General features: G+C 55.6%; 2 protein-coding genes across 4 annotated transcripts; both read right to left on the bottom strand.

Moving 5' to 3' along the window:
- Positions 1–169: 169 nt before the first annotated feature.
- PPP1R27 (protein phosphatase 1 regulatory subunit 27) lies at positions 170–4334 on the bottom strand. Its single transcript, XM_015646035.3, has 3 exons — positions 1789–4334; positions 673–823; positions 170–473 (listed from the first exon to the last, which is right to left on the bottom strand). The coding sequence occupies exons 1-3, from the start codon at positions 2003–2005 to the stop codon at positions 350–352; spliced, it is 492 nt and encodes a 163-aa protein (XP_015501521.1). The 5' UTR covers positions 2006–4334; the 3' UTR covers positions 170–349.
- A 101-nt stretch (positions 4335–4435) lies between these two features.
- Positions 4436–12700, bottom strand: P4HB (prolyl 4-hydroxylase subunit beta). 3 transcript variants are annotated; one of them, XM_015646033.1, is made up of 11 exons: positions 12483–12700; positions 12027–12233; positions 11130–11263; positions 10791–10928; positions 8495–8599; positions 8091–8216; positions 7668–7868; positions 6903–7023; positions 6516–6697; positions 5994–6080; positions 4436–5465 (listed from the first exon to the last, which is right to left on the bottom strand). In XM_015646033.1, the coding sequence occupies exons 1-11, from the start codon at positions 12640–12642 to the stop codon at positions 5379–5381; spliced, it is 1548 nt and encodes a 515-aa protein (XP_015501519.1). In that variant the 5' UTR covers positions 12643–12700; the 3' UTR covers positions 4436–5378. The 3 variants fall into 3 exon arrangements, with proteins under 3 accessions (XP_015501519.1, XP_033374570.1, XP_033374571.1); XM_033518679.1 differs by lacking the exon at positions 5994–6080; XM_033518680.1 differs by lacking the exons at positions 4436–5465; positions 5994–6080 and adding an exon at positions 6097–6255.
- Positions 12701–14547: the final 1847 nt, after the last annotated feature.

Below are 14547 nucleotides of genomic sequence, written 5' to 3'. Positions count from 1 at the left end.
CGCCCCTCACCCGGGCCCTCCCGCCTGCGCAGCGGCACGGACGGAAGCGCCGCAGCGCGCAGGCGCAACCCCGCCCTCTCCGGCGGCGAGCGCAGCCCCGCGCAGGCGCTGCTGCTCACGATGCTGGCCACGCCCTCTTCCGGGGCCCGGCCGTGAGCGGAGGCGGTAAGCGGAGGCCGTAACCGAGATGCTTTATTGGAAAAGTACAAAGTGGTTCCCGATTCGCAATACCGAGCGCCGCTGCCCGGCCGGCGCCCGGGCCCAGCCCGGTCGCAGCCCCGGCCCTCGAGCAGGCTCAGGCAGGCGCAGCCCCCCGGCCCGGCCCCGAGACTATCGGGCCGTGTCCGGCTCAGCGCAGCGCGGTGGCTCCGAAGAGCTGCACCAGGTCCTCGTATTCGGGGTCGATGAGGTCCGAGGGTTTCTCCCCGTCATCAGTGGTGGCTTCCAGGCTGGCCCCGAGGGACAGGAGGTACCTGCAGGATGCGGAGCTGAGCCGCCGGGCCGGGCGGCCCCGGGCCCGCAGCCTCCATCGCCGCGAGTGGCACGGCCCGAGAAGCCCCAGGCGAAGCGCAGGGACCAGGCACCCCCCGAAGCAGCCTCGGAGACTCTGCTCCAGCCCGGGGCTCTCGGTTCGCAGGCTTTGCAGCGCTGGCAGGCCTTCACAGCCCCTACCTGGCTATGTCAGCGTAGCCGTCGCTGCAGGCCATGTGTAGGGGCGTCCACCCGTTCTCATCTCTCTGGTGGATGTCAGCACCGTATTTCACCAGGAGCTTGACACAGTCCAGGTTTCCCGTCAGCACGGCTTCATGGAGTGCTGCCATGCCTGAAGGGACAGGAGGTGTTAGCCCTGGCCCAGGCAAGGGCTCTCCATGCTGAATTCACAAGTTGTGCACAGCTCAGGAAAGGGGTGCAGGAACTCTCCTCAGGGAGAGGACTGTGGGGAAACAAAACAGAAAGCCAGAGGAGCTGCTATGGGTTCCTGCTGCCCTTCTGCAGCATAAATACCCTGGTGCAGCACCCATTGCCCTGGCTAGGCAGGGCAGAGGGAGGGAGAAGGAAGGAATTGCCCCTTAGAGCAGCTGCTCTGAGTCCTGGACAGGACTCACACGGAGACATGAGAAACGTCTCTGGTGTCCTGCTCTGAGTTTCAGAAGCTCCTTACTAACGAAGAATCGTTATGGACAGAAAGAAGCCCAGGGTCATTTGAGCCTCTGTCTCCACGGCCTTGTTAGAGCAGAAGCTGAAGCCAAGCACAAGAAAAACGACAAATGTGGGCTCTGCATCAGCCTGTGCAGATCAAGGCATTCCATAATCAGTTGCTGATGAGGCAAGCAGAACACGAAGCTTTCCCCATGAGTCCCCAGAGTCAGACATACAACAGGGAGCAGTGCCTGTGAGAAACAGGCGGAGCCAGGAACAAGTGCAGATCCTGCAGTCTGGGGAAAAGGCAGGAGCCCCACTGTCCTGCCCTGAGCTCACAGACTTGCCTTTGCTTGCTGCTGCTCCTTGAGGTCCCACCACGCTGTAGGTGCTCAATTGTGCCTTACAGGGACCCAGAAGCCAAGCTCCCCCTTTCCACAGCATGCACTCACTGACTGTGCTGTTGAGGGGAGATGTTGGGGCATTGGCCTAGGGCTCTCGGGCCCTGCTGGGCACTGCTCTTTGCTAGGGAGAGCCCTGTTTTCCTCCAGTCCTGAAGGTGGCCCACTGCCGAGCTCCGGTGTCCCTCACAGCCATACCAAGCTGTGCCGCTGCTCTACCCCAGCTCTGCCAACCAGCAGCACTCACCAGAAGGGTAGATGGTGTCCAGTGTCACCTTCCTGGCTCGTATGAACCTGCCCACCTGCTCCAGGTCTCCCTGCTTGATGTGGTCCTGAAAGATGACGTCGTTCGGGAAGTGCACAGTGCGCGAGGCCCTCAGACGCGGGGTGTAGCGGCCGTATCGCGGCACCGACAAGGGGCAATAGTCCCTCATGCTGACAGGAGCCTTCAGGCACAGTGGCATGGGGGGGTGCTCAGCACTCGGCCCCGGCCCCTCGCTGCACTGCTGTCTCCTCTTCTGCCTGTCAGGGGCCCTCCTCGCTACAGATCCGTGCCAGCCCTGCACTGCCGCGCTCCTGCTGTGCCCCTGCCTGTGTCAGTGTCCTCTTGCTGCAGGGAAGTGGCAGCCACCCTGCTCTTCTGCACTCCTGAGTCACATGCAGGAGGTGGCACCTGGCACTTGCAGCTCACCTTGGCCCAGGACTGATGATTCTCTGGGAGCACCACATTATAAAGCCTCCCCTGGGCTATTTTGGGGACATGCAGCTCATGCTATTTGCCATGATGCTTCGTAATCGAGCCGCCCAGGCTGCAGCCTCCCACTTTTGGGCAGAAGTTGGTGTCTCATCTTACCACCCACCTGTTGATGTGCCTATCCAAGGGGTCAAATCTACTCTTGTATGGGTAGCCTGGAAGCAATTTCCCAACATCAAGCCCTTCTGGGGGAAGGGGCATGGGCACAACCAGCAGCACAGGAACAGGCCGATCGTGTCCCAGCTGGCAAGTGCAGTGTGGATGTGCCAGGGCTGTGGTTGCAAACACATGCAGAGCTGTCACTCTCCTGTAGCTGCAGGGGACAACTTGAAAGGAGCAGGAGGAGCTGTGCTGCCCAGCAGAACTGTGGCAGCACACAGCCCAGCACGGGAGCACAACCTGAGTCAGCTGCCCCCTATACCCTTGTGAGGACAGAGGTGCTGCTGGTGATCCTGAGACAGGTGCAGAACCAGATGCCTGCACTGCTGGACCCTGATGCTTCCTGTCCTACTTGAGACAGGGAAGCAGCTGCTGCTGCTGAGGGCAGGCTAGTGCAAGCAGCTGTAGAGGAACAGCAGAAGAATCTCACCACCACCACCAGACAACTCCTGCCTCTGATACTCTCCAGCTACACTGTCATGACCCAAAACAGAACCATCTGCCACAAAGGAATCATTCAGGTCCATCAAGGGTTTAAAGCAACCACTGTTTTTCTCCCATCAAAGTTTGGGCCTGTCAGACACTCAAGCGTTTTGTGCTCTGTCATGGTGATAGGGATTGTACAGGCAGGTGTGTTGAAAAAATCCCTATGCTGCTTTAGGAGTCAGGGATGTCACTGCCCCCTCCTCCTGCTGCAGACTCTTGCCCCAGCTCAAGCAGCACAGCCAGCCACACACCTTGGAACTCCTGCATTTTGTTTATCTGCTGGCAAATGCATCGATCTCTGGGCCAAGCATCTGCTTCTGGTTAGATGAGCCTGAACACGGCACAGGGCATCCAAGCTCAGTGCTGGGAACAGAACACTTCCAGCCTTTCTTGGAACAGCAATTAGGCATGGACATCAGATGGCTAAGCTCCTGCTCTGCCACAGAGAGCCTTGGGCTAGGAGAGGCACCTCCTCTAAGCTGAGCATAGTGGGTGTCTGCCCAGGAACAGAGGAGAACCACTGCACTGCTTGGTCACAGTTCAGCTGGCTGTACAAAATGGACCTATTTGAGTCAAATTCTAGACACCATCTTTCAGTGGAACTTTACTAGTGAATTTACTAGTGAGATTCCCTTCTTCCCCATGCCAAAAGACAAGGCAGCTGCCACCAACCAGCCCAGCCACCAGCATGGCTGGGTTTGCTGGGGTGCAGCAGTGGCCACTGCCCACCTTCAGTCATGTGAGGGCACAGCCCTGGAGGGAGATGTCTTCAGAGATCCTTGCCCTGTAACTGCAGGTACAGGTCTCACACACACCTGGCTGCTGTTCTATCAGGAACAATCCTTCCTGATCCCTTGGTGAGTGGGTGCCTGCTCAGCCTCAGCCCTGGTGCTGCTGTGCCCAAAGCATGGAACACCACATCAGGACTCTGCTGGGGCTCAGCTCCCAGGGCACAGCAGGAGGAAGCTGGAGCTGGAGACAGAGATAGGTGTTGTCCAGCACCCCTGTGCCACTGATCCAGCACACGTAACACTCGCTGAGAGGTGCAGAGGTGCCCCCAGTTGCCCTCTAGCCTCACTATGCCCTCCTTGTGACATTTATAGCATATTTTCTAACCAAAATACCTTCAGCAGCAAGCAGCAGGTTTGGAAATAGCAGCGTGGCTCACGGGGTCATGTGAGCCTGACTAGAAGAGCCACAGCAGCCCTGGCGTGCCCTGACTCCCTGCTCAGCCCAGCCAGCTGGCTGAGGGGCTGCACCCTCTCAGAGCCAAACCACGGCCCACTCACGCCCAACAGAGCACCTGCACGAGCCCATGGAATCTGGGCAGGACACCAGCACTGGAATGTTCTTCTCCTTTACAAATTACATGGAGAAAGTGACACACACCCCATTGCAGCAGAGTCCCTTGAGAATCAACCTACAAACTCTGATCTCCCCCCCTTCAAGGGTAGGGTCAAATATTCTACACTCTGATAAAGACAAAGAGACATAATAGTATTAAAATCTCAACTTTATTTGGCCATCAAATTCGGTACCAATGTTATTGTAGCAGAATGCTAAGAACCAGCCTGATGTAGCTCAGGCCTGTGAGGCACTCCCTCAGTCACATTCCCAAACCCCAGTAATTGCCAATGTCCTGTTTGATCTGTTTATCAGGCCCTCCCCCACCACCCACCTGCTGGGTCAACCCACTCAAAATAATTCATGGAAAGGGATTGCAACTCTTGTCTTTGATCAAAAGGATGTCAACACAGCTGGTGAGCCAGCAGCCACCTCCACCCTCAGAGCCTGCCACAGCCAGTGCACACAGTATTCCACCCCTCCAGGAGTTTGGAATAGTCATCTCCAAGAGTCTTAAAGGAGAAGGGAAAGGAAACATCCGGCTAGCATGAAGAGAAGCACCTTCACATACACCTTTCCCCAGGAAGGCATCAGCCCTCTGCCCCTACATATACTGAAGGCCAGCCCCAGGGAAGAACAGCTGACACTGTTAAGGACCCTGCCAGGTGCAGAAATCAATTAAGGGCTTTAGTTTTGAAAGAAAAAGAGAAAAAAAGCTGTCTTGGAAGATGTTAGTGGCAAAGCTCCAGATTGTCAGGCCACTGAACTCCTGGTACCACCTCACAACCTCCTGCTGCCCAGAAGAACAGAGTTCTTCAGACAAAAGCTGTGTACAAAAAAGTACATCACAGTAGAAAAAAGAGCCCAGCTGGCTGGGCTGGCTCCCTAGTGACAGTTCCCTTTTCAAAAGCCAAAAGAAAGAAAAGGTAAGTGTACAGACAAGTGAGGGTAAAGCGTTACTTTAGAAGCCAATCCCTGGATTTCCAGTCATTTACCTTCTGCTTTAAATCTTAATGGGTTTCTGACTCACTGGGCTGCATCACAGCAGCCAATTTAGTGTCTGATTTTTTGGGTGATGTAGATCAGTCTTCTCTTTACAATTCATCCTTTTGGAGTTTCTGCTCATCCTCATCACCTTCCTCAAGTTCTGTTTCTTCATCCATCTCCAGGTCCTCCAGATCCTGTGGAAGTTACAGACAGCTCCTGGTTTCTGGCACATGAGGCAGATCTAGAACCAAGCACTGAGCAGGAGCCCTCACCTGGTCACTGCTCTCTACTGCCATGCTAACAAAACATCCAGAGACTTCCATCAAGAGCTTCAGGTTCAGGACACTAAGGATTAGGAACCCCTGGATGGTGGTACCTGTACATCTGTACTAGCCTCCCCACACCCTCCCCCACCCCAGCAGATGAGAGCTTCCAAGCAGACAGACAGGTATGTGGCATTAATCACACAGCCTTGTTCCAGGCTGAGTGCCCCAGCACTGCTACTGTACACCCACAGGGTGCTCCAGAAAAGGAGCCCATTGCAGGCCCAAAGCCGGCCAAGCTGCACCTGAACAGATCACACTGATCGCACTTTGTTCACCAGCAATACGCCCTCCTGATAGGTAACAAAACAGGGTCTTATTTGGGACTGATGATTCACCCACAGAACCACATCTGACCCATGTTCCAAAGGCCCAGAGTACTTCATTCACATTACTCACATCATCAGCTGCTGCCCCATCCTGACCTCCGCTTTCCAGGAATTTTTTGAAGCCTTCTAGTGTCCTTTCCCCATTATAGTCTATTACCTACACAGGGAAAACATAAGGATGCTGGTTATGGGCACTACAGACCCACACCCCTGGAGAGGAGGATTCTCTTTCTGAGCAACAGTGAACATGCCAAGCAAAAGGGAATTTAAAAATTCACCTTCACCCATATGAGACGAAGGAAAACAGCTCAGCCACTAGACTTCAGAGATCACTGCGAGGAAAGAATAGCCTGCAGATGAGCACACTGTCCTCTATGCTCCCTCTTTTCCCCATTCCCACTTCCCACTGCCCCCCAAACTCTTTCCTACAGCCCAGACCCCACAGAGGGTCTCGGGTGTCCTGTAGACTTGCTGTGTTCCATCCCAACAGAATGCAGATCCCATCCCAAAGGTCTTGTCCAACTCGAGCAAGCAGCTGAGCATTCCCGTGCTCCCTGGCTACGCAGCCACACCAGCCCAGCTGCCCGCTTACATTTCTGCCAGAGCCTGCAGGGAAGAACTTGAGTGTGGGGAAGCTGTGGATTTTCACTGCCTCCACTTCATTAGCCGTCGAGTCCATCTTGGCAATGACAATGTTCTCATGGTCCCTGTAGATTTCTCCCAGCTTGTCCCAGATTGGGGCCAGCTGCTTGCAGTGACCACACCATGGGGCATCTGTTCATTAAAGAGATAGAGTTGCACCAACAATCTAACGGGGTACCACTCCTCCCCAACCAGGCAGTTCTCACACATCTTTGCAACCAAGGCACTGCTATTAGGGCCCAATCTGCAAAAGGCTTTTCCCCTAATCCTGGTCACGCAGTGTTTTGGCAATCCTTTCACACCAGTTACATGGCATCAACTGTAGAAAGATACTCACAGAACTCCACAAAGACATTCTTATTCTCATCAAAAGCAACTTCTTCAAAGTTTTTCCCAACCAGAACTTTGACAGGGTGCTTGTCCCAGTCTTCAGGAAGATCCTGACTCATTAGGTGGGGCTGGAATTAAAAGTGAAATCCAGATAAACAGTTTGCTATGTGGCTGCTTGGACTGAACATGCAATCACATATCCTGGAAAACCCATGTTTCACCACTCCACTGGTGCCTCAGTCACAGACTGTAAGCAACCAGATGAATTGGTCACTTCCTCTTCTCCCACAGTCTCCTTCCCACCCTGACCCAGCAGTAATAGGAGGTGCTGTTGTGCAGAGAGAATGTCAGCAGAGCTCTGCAGGAGGGAAGCAGCACAGCTGACATTCCAAGAGGACTGGGCTTTGCTGCACCCCCACTGCTGGGTGAGCCACAGCCCCTCCAGCAGATGGGAGCTGACAGCTCTTTTCCCTGTGCCACAGAATTCACACCTTCCACAGACTGCTGGCAGAAAGAGCAGCTAGGTAAACAGTACCATCCCCACAGGGAGAGCACAACTGCTTGGCCATGCCCAAGTCCCTCTACTTGGCTTGCTCTCCTACAGCCTCCAGGCCCCAGCAGCTTTGCCTTTCATTCCTAACCACAAAGCCCATGGGATGTTCCCTGCAGAAGATGGAGGCGCTTCTCCAGCTGGCTCTCCAGCCCCTCATAGAGGGCATTTCTGTTCCTGCTCAGCTACCTCGTTCACCATCAGTACTGTTTATCCACATACCTTGATCTTGCCTGCCAGGAACTTGTTACAAAACTCTTTGATCTTGTCTGCTGTGAGCTCATCAGACTCAGGTTTGTATTTGGTCATTTCTTCCTCTAGGGTGATCAGACGTACAGCTGGGCACTCTTCCTTCTTTAGGCCAAAGAACTCCAAAATCCTCTGGTTGTCACTGTGGTCACTGTCTATGAAGATGAACAGGATCTTGGGAGGAAAAAAATGAAAGGCAGGAGGTGAACCTGAGTATCTTGTGGCTGCTGACACTTCACACACGCTCGCACCAAGTGTAGCTGAACTAGTTCTTTTCCTCCCCCTGTCCCAGAATAGAGAGCCAGCTTAAAGTCCTCCTCCATGGATAGACAGTGCCACACTTCTCTGCTGGAGGTGGGTGATATCTTAGCTCATGATCCAAGAAATCCACCTCACCTTCCCTTTGAAGTTCCCAGCTGCACTCTTGAAGTTGTCCAGCTTCCCTTGATAGTCAGACACACTTTTTGGTAAGAAAAGCAGAATATGAGTCTTGATCTCTCCTCCAAATATTTTAGGAGCAGTCTGAGGAGTAAAAAATAAAGTTTATTTTTGGAAAAGAGGCAAATCAGTACCCAAGCCAGTTTAACTCCACTATGCTGACCAGCCCACAGCAGCCTCCAATACTGCAGGACTGCTCTGCACAGCAAGCTCAAACATTTTTTATTCTGTGTCCTTCCCCTTCCTCCATACCCCCGTTGTCAGCTCCACAATAAAACATGACCATAGAATCTACAACTGAACCTCTGCTATATTCTTGCAGCAGCCATGGGAAGGGCCTTGTCAGATATCTGAAGACCCACCTGCTCAGTGAACTCTATGACCAGAGGCAATGAATTAGACTTGATGAAGTTCAGCAGATTATCTTTTGTGAGATCCCCTTCAAAGTTGTTCTGGCCTTCATCAAACTGCAAGAACAGACATTCTTCATTAGAACCCTTGTGCATCCTACACATCCTACACAAATCTCTCAACACCTTCACAACGATCACTGCCCCAGGGGATCTCAGCTGCACTCATTTAGAGCAGACTTCCATCTCAGCAAGGTTACCCCATGTCCACATAAAGTCTGGGTCAAAGTGTTCATCCTTCTTGCCAGCAAAACTTTAAATCACCCCCCACCAGAAGATAAGCAGCAACAACAGCCAGGTTTGATCTCAGCCTTGCTCTGCACCACTGTGGAACCCTTGGTGATGCAAGTCACCAAGAAGGACCCTGAGCAGCTGCCTCCAGCTTCTCTGCAGCAATCAATGGTCAGAGTAGACACTTGCAGCCATTGCTGAGAAAGTCTGACTTGCAGCAAACAGTGATTTCCTCAGGTCTGGGGCTTCATTCCATACTCTGTTAGGGACAGCAGCACATGTTGCACATCACACCAGAGGTGCCACATCCTGTTCTACAGGGCCATCGCCCATATCATCCCTGACCAGGATCCCAAAACCCCCTGGCAGCCTGGAACAGGAACAGCTGCAGAGGACAAATCAAGGTTAGAGGGAGGATGTGCAGAAGGGCACAGCAGTGCCCTGGCAAGACCATACTCAAGATGCTGACAGAAGGCAGAGTGTGGACTCAAATAACCTTCTGTTAGGGGAGGCACACCAGTCTCAGTGGAAAAGACAAGGAAAACACTTAAGATTGGAAAAATGACTTTGCAAACACTTCAGGGAGTTTTGCAGATCCCCTCAGCACCATCAGGACAGCTGTGTGAGTGCCTGTGCAAGTCTGGACAACCCACACAGAGTAAGAGAAGAACAATGAGCCAAACCCCCACAGTTCAGACCCAACTAATGGTATTGAGCCAAAGCCTAAAACCAAAATAGGCCATCAAGTTCTCCTGCCCTGGTGTTTGATTACTGTGGGTGCTTCTTTTCTCCTTGGTTTAGAGTAGCTCTATCAAAGAGCTCCATGGCACTGCCATGCCATTGCCCAGGAACCGGGAGGAACTCACATAGCTGGACAGCTCTAGGCTGCTTCCTCCATAGAGTCAAGTGCCCTGTCCCAGCCTGGTCCTCCTGCTCCCAAGACACATGAAAGGCTGCCAGCCCCAGAGCTCTGCCCAGCCCAGCCCTACCCAGAGTGGGGCACACAAAACTGCCATACAAAGCTACTCACAAAATAGCACACAACTACTAAATGAGACAAGAACAAAACACTCCTCCTTCCCCCCCCCCCAAATTTTGTCAATGCATTTTGAGGTCGTTAGCCAGATATTTCCTCAGCCACATTGACCTGAGGGGCTCTGACTCAGAATTTAAGTCTACAAGCTTCTATCACCATAAAGAAAAAGTGTCAGAGGTACAGCAGAATAAAACAATTATTTCAGGTGAACAAAAAGAAAAGTCTTGTGTTATGTCAGGCTGGGCAGAGTCATGATTGATGAAATTACAGGTTTAGCAAGTCTGAACCCAAAGTCTCACACCTCTGTCCTGCCTCACAGCACTTCTGGGTGAGGAGCCACCAAGCTTGAAGAACCTCTTCTTGTCTGCTCAAACTTGAAAATTCATCCCAGTGATGGGGATTTTCATGCCTCCAATAGTATGCTGTGATTCTGTAGGTAGTCAGCATCCCTCTGCACATAATCCACTGCCCCAGCCCAGTCAGCTGGAACTGCAAATCCTCTTAGGAGCTTCTCTGGAATCCCTGCACTGCAGAACCCACAGCGGTGAGACAAAGCGGCTCTTGGACACACCAGGGAGCAACAAAAAGCAACTCTATACTAAGACACAACCAAACAGCCAGACAGCTCATCTACTGTTCTCTTGGGCCTGTCCAGGACTGTGTGACCACTGCTGCACTGCAGAGAGCTGAGGAACATGGAGCCGAGTGAAGGAACAACCCACACCCAAAGAAGCCCAGAAGCTCTGGAAGAACAGCACAGGCCTGGGAGACTGACAGAGCTGCACACTGTGGGTCCCTGAGTCTCCCCCACTCCACAAAGGGGCCACAGGCTCTGCTCTCTCTCCCAAAAACAGCTACATTAACAGCATGGGGCCTTTGCCATTTCATCCAGGGCTGACCTTGCTGGAGTTTGATAAATTAAAGAAAAGGAAAGAGACAGCAGACCCCAGTGTGGTGCTCAGACTTGGCACCAGCCAGTACCTTCTTGAAGAGGATGACACTGTCCTTACTAATTTGGTACTTGGTGAAGACATCAGCACTGGAGGAAATCCCAAAAGGAATATCATCCACAGCTTCTGCTGCCAGCAGGAACTCCTTTGCTGCCTCTGAGGTCAAATCCTGGAGAGTAAAGAAAGGTGTCTCAGAGGGGCCACATCATCTGAAGCATTCACATCCCAGGGCTCAGCCCAAAGAACTAGAAGATCTAGTAAGGCAAGACAGCAAGCACTGCATAAGGCACAAAGCCTTCCCCAGCCATGAGGAAGCAGAGAAGACCCTGGACACACACAAGGACATCTCCAGTGGAAACACAAACGTTACCTTGAAGAAACCAATCACCACCACTTCACTGGAGTCCACCAGTGCCTCTGCAGCAGCCACATCAGTCAGGGTGGCAGCAGCTGGGCCTGTGCGCTTCTTCAGCCAGCTGACGATGTCATCTGCTTCCCTGCCAGCTAAAGGAGATAAGAAGGAGTCACTTTCCCCACCAAGGAAGTCCAAGACCACAAAACACCTCAAGCTTTGAGAGAGAAGACCTTTCAGCAGCTGGTCAAGAGATCAGCAAGACTCAAGGTATCATTTACGCAACTCCCTTTCACTCATGGTGTAATTAAGCTAATCCCTAATTGATAAGTCAAGGTACAAGGGGCTCCCAGGAATCCATTCTTCTCTCACCTCCTGCACCGGCCTTAAACTTTGACCAGCAATGCAGCAATTCCCCAGTATTACTTATGTTATTACAGCACCTTTTCCTTCCAAGATCTTTATTCTGGATGTTACCCTCTGTTACCAGCACTGTGTGGCCTGGCTTAGCTGAATTCTGTCGTGGCCTTCCTTGCAGCTCTCTCACACCCCGTTTTTGCCCCCTCACCCAACAGCCCAGGCACATTTCTAGTTCTGGGTACGGCACTTGAGTCAAGTCTAGCCATACAACAAACCAAGCTCAAGTCACTTTGCTTTCCTACACAAAAGCAACTTCCCCCACTCTAGCTGACCTTCGGGATCTCTCCAGAAGGAGGCCATTAAGGCCAACAGGTTGGCCTGATCCCCATGGACCCAGCACCATTCCCAGGTCGCTGTCACAGTGGACCTTGTCCAGGCACAGCAGCGTAGCTCCAGCATGGGGCCCTGTGCTGGGACCCGGCGCCACGTTGCTGCCCTCTGCACCCTGGCGGCACATCCAGACCCGCTTCACCTGTGTCCTGTCCCCGTCCTCACCCGTGTACTCCTTGGGCGCAGCTTTGTCGCCGTTCTTGAAGAACTTGATGGTGGGATACCCGCGTACGCCGAACTGCTGCGCCAGCTCCGACTCCTCCGTGGCGTCCACCTTGGCCAGCCGGATTTCCGAGCCCTCCGCCTTCAGCTTCGCCGCCGCCTTCGCGTACTCGGGCGCCAGCGCTTTGCAGTGCCCGCACCACGGGGCGTCTGCGGGATGGGGCGTCAGCGCCGGCCGGGCCTCCCCGACTCCACTCCCGGGCGGACCGAGGCCCGCCTGGACTCACGGAGTCCCGGGGGGGGGCGGGCCGGGGCAGACCCCGTGCCCCAGTCCAGCCCCACACCCGCCCGGGTGAGCCCGTTCCTCAGCGCCTCTCCCCGGCCCGACCCTTCCGTCCCCCAGCCGCGCCCTCGGTCCCCGCCCGCCCGTTCCCCCCGGCCCGGCCCCGCCGCGCTCACAGAACTCGACGAGCAGGTATCGGTGCTCGGCCAGCGCCTGCTCGAAGGAGCTGGCGCGCAGCACCAGGACGCCATCCTCCTCCTCCGCCGCGGCGGCACGAGCGGGCAGCAGCAGCAGGGCCGAGCAGAGCAGCGGCAGCAGAGAGCGCAGCCCCGCCATGGCTGATGGCGGCGTTCGGGGCGAGCTGGGACGAGCGCGCGGTCGCGGCACCGCCTCCCTTTTATAGGCCCGCCCCTGCCGGCCGCTGCCGTGCGCTATTGGTCGCGCCGCCCGTCTGCCATTGGCCGGTGCCGCTGCCCCGGCCACCGCCTGCCTTCCATTGGCTGGCGGTCCGGGCACGCCCCTCACCCGCCGCCTCGGGTTGGCCGCCGGCCCCGCTCGCCGCCAGCAGGTCGCCATTGGCCCCTTTCCTCGCCATGCCGCTCGCGATTGGTCGGCACCGCCGTCTCGCGCGGCCCCTGCCCTCGAACGTGGCACTCGGGAAGCGCCGCCGGGCGCAACTGCGCGTGCGCACGGCCACGAGCGCGTGGTGGATCCTGACTGGGCCCGCGCGTACCACGTGACCAGCCTGGCGCGCGAGGCCAGCCTGCCGCGGTTTGCTGCTGCTCGGCCCCGTCCGTTCCCCGTCCCCTCAGGCCCCGCCCGGCGCTCGGGGCCGCTCCGGCAGCGCTACCCCCCGAGCCTGTCTGTCACCCGCGCTGGGCTCAGACCGGGCCGGGCACCGGCCCGGCTGCGGCTTGGGATGGTCCCGTTTCGCTTTGCTGCGAGCTCGCCAGTCACGGAGATGGGCCGGGCGAGCTCAGGTGGGGCCTCTCAGCACACACGCCCTCACGGAGAAGGCACCAGCGCGGGGGCTCCTCGTGCCCCCCAGGCCGCGCAGGGCCCGCTGAGGCTCTAGAGCACGCGGAGCTTGTGGAGGAGAAACCTGGCGGACAGGAGTCTGCTGACCGTGGCAGGGGAAAATCCCCTCGTTCGGGTCTGCCTGCGCTGCCCTGGTACTACCGAGGCTCCCGACTGCTGCTGGTGTGCGCTGCCCGTGCTAGGGTACCGGTACAGGGTACACGGCACAGGGCAGCTCCTGCGCACTGTGTGTCACCCGTCTGTGCTGCAGCGGGGCAGACTCCGGGCTCCGGCCGCGCCCCGGGCATTGCCAGCTCGGGGCTGCTGCAAAGCCGCTGCTCTTTGCTCTGGGCAAGGGGCCACGCCCGGTGCCCTGGGCCAGTGGCGCAGGGAGCGAGGCGCTCACCGGTTCCCCGAAGACAATCCGACTGCCCCGAGTGGCTGTTGACCGTTCCGGAGCTGCGGCCCGTACTGAACCAGACGCTTTTGTCAGGCCCGGAGAGAGTCCAGCGAAGTTTTGGAAGGTAAAGCTGAGCACACGGTGAGGGCACGGCGGCCACCCAGGGTCGGGCAGGCACAGACACGTTGGTCTGTTAGGGAGGGAATCAGCTGCTGCCTTAGCCCAGCTGTCACCCCGCAGGAGGAAGACGTGCCAGACAACAGAGGAAGAGAATCCCCAGAGTTGGAGTATAGCACAGCTGTCCTGCCCGTCCAGGCCTCCGACCATGGTAAAACGGTCTAACAGAAGCCTCCACACCCTGGGTGTGGAAACTCTTGCCAAAGTGTCGGGGTTGCATCAGCTTGGTACCGCAGAGCGGCTGTTGGGAACCAGCATAGGGATTTTTTTTCACGCCATCAGGCACATCTGAGATGCATCTAACTGACACAATTGAGAGGGAGGCATGTTCCCTGCTCCCATCCCCACACTGTCCTCCATGGCCCTACACTGTGCAGAGGGCTGGGAGGTCACAGCTGGGCACTGCTGTCCATAGCAAGCAGCATGAGTGGCATGTGCCTGCTGGAGTGGGCACTGGCCACATGCCAGCTCCTGCCTAGCCCAGACTTGCCTTCAGCCCTTGTCCTTTCCAAGTTCCATCATCCCCTTTAGCAGTTTTCCAAGGCCCAAGGAAGGGACCTGTGCTGTAAGCTCCAAATACAAGAGGGAGCCTATAGAGTTCTCAGCTGCCTTCATGAGCCTTTGACCAGGAAGAGCTGAGCCCCCTC

Source organism: Parus major, chromosome 18 (genome assembly GCF_001522545.3).
Source record: "Parus major isolate Abel chromosome 18, Parus_major1.1, whole genome shotgun sequence".
Lineage (NCBI taxonomy): Eukaryota > Metazoa > Chordata > Aves > Passeriformes > Paridae > Parus > Parus major.
The sequence above is the reverse complement of the archived record's forward strand: the minus strand, read 5'-3'. Positions and strand labels throughout refer to the sequence as shown.

Coding starts and splice junctions, on each gene's coding strand:
- P4HB (XM_015646033.1), bottom strand. CDS start 12,642: ATGGCGGGGCTGCGCTCTCTGCTGCCGCTGCTCTGCTCGGCCCTGCTG. Junction 8,600..10,790: donor GTGTCATCCTCTTCAAGAAG/GTACTGGCTGGT, acceptor CTGTTCTTGCAG/TTTGATGAAGGCCAGAACAA. Junction 5,466..5,993: donor ATGGGGCAGCAGCTGATGAT/GTGAGTAATGTG, acceptor TAACTTCCACAG/GATCTGGAGGACCTGGAGAT.
- PPP1R27 (XM_015646035.3), bottom strand. CDS start 2,005: ATGCCACTGTGCCTGAAGGCTCCTGTCAGCATGAGGGACTATTGCCCC. Junction 824..1,788: donor GGACACCATCTACCCTTCTG/GTGAGTGCTGCT, acceptor CTGTCCCTTCAG/GCATGGCAGCACTCCATGAA. Junction 474..672: donor GGCTACGCTGACATAGCCAG/GTAGGGGCTGTG, acceptor CGCATCCTGCAG/GTACCTCCTGTCCCTCGGGG.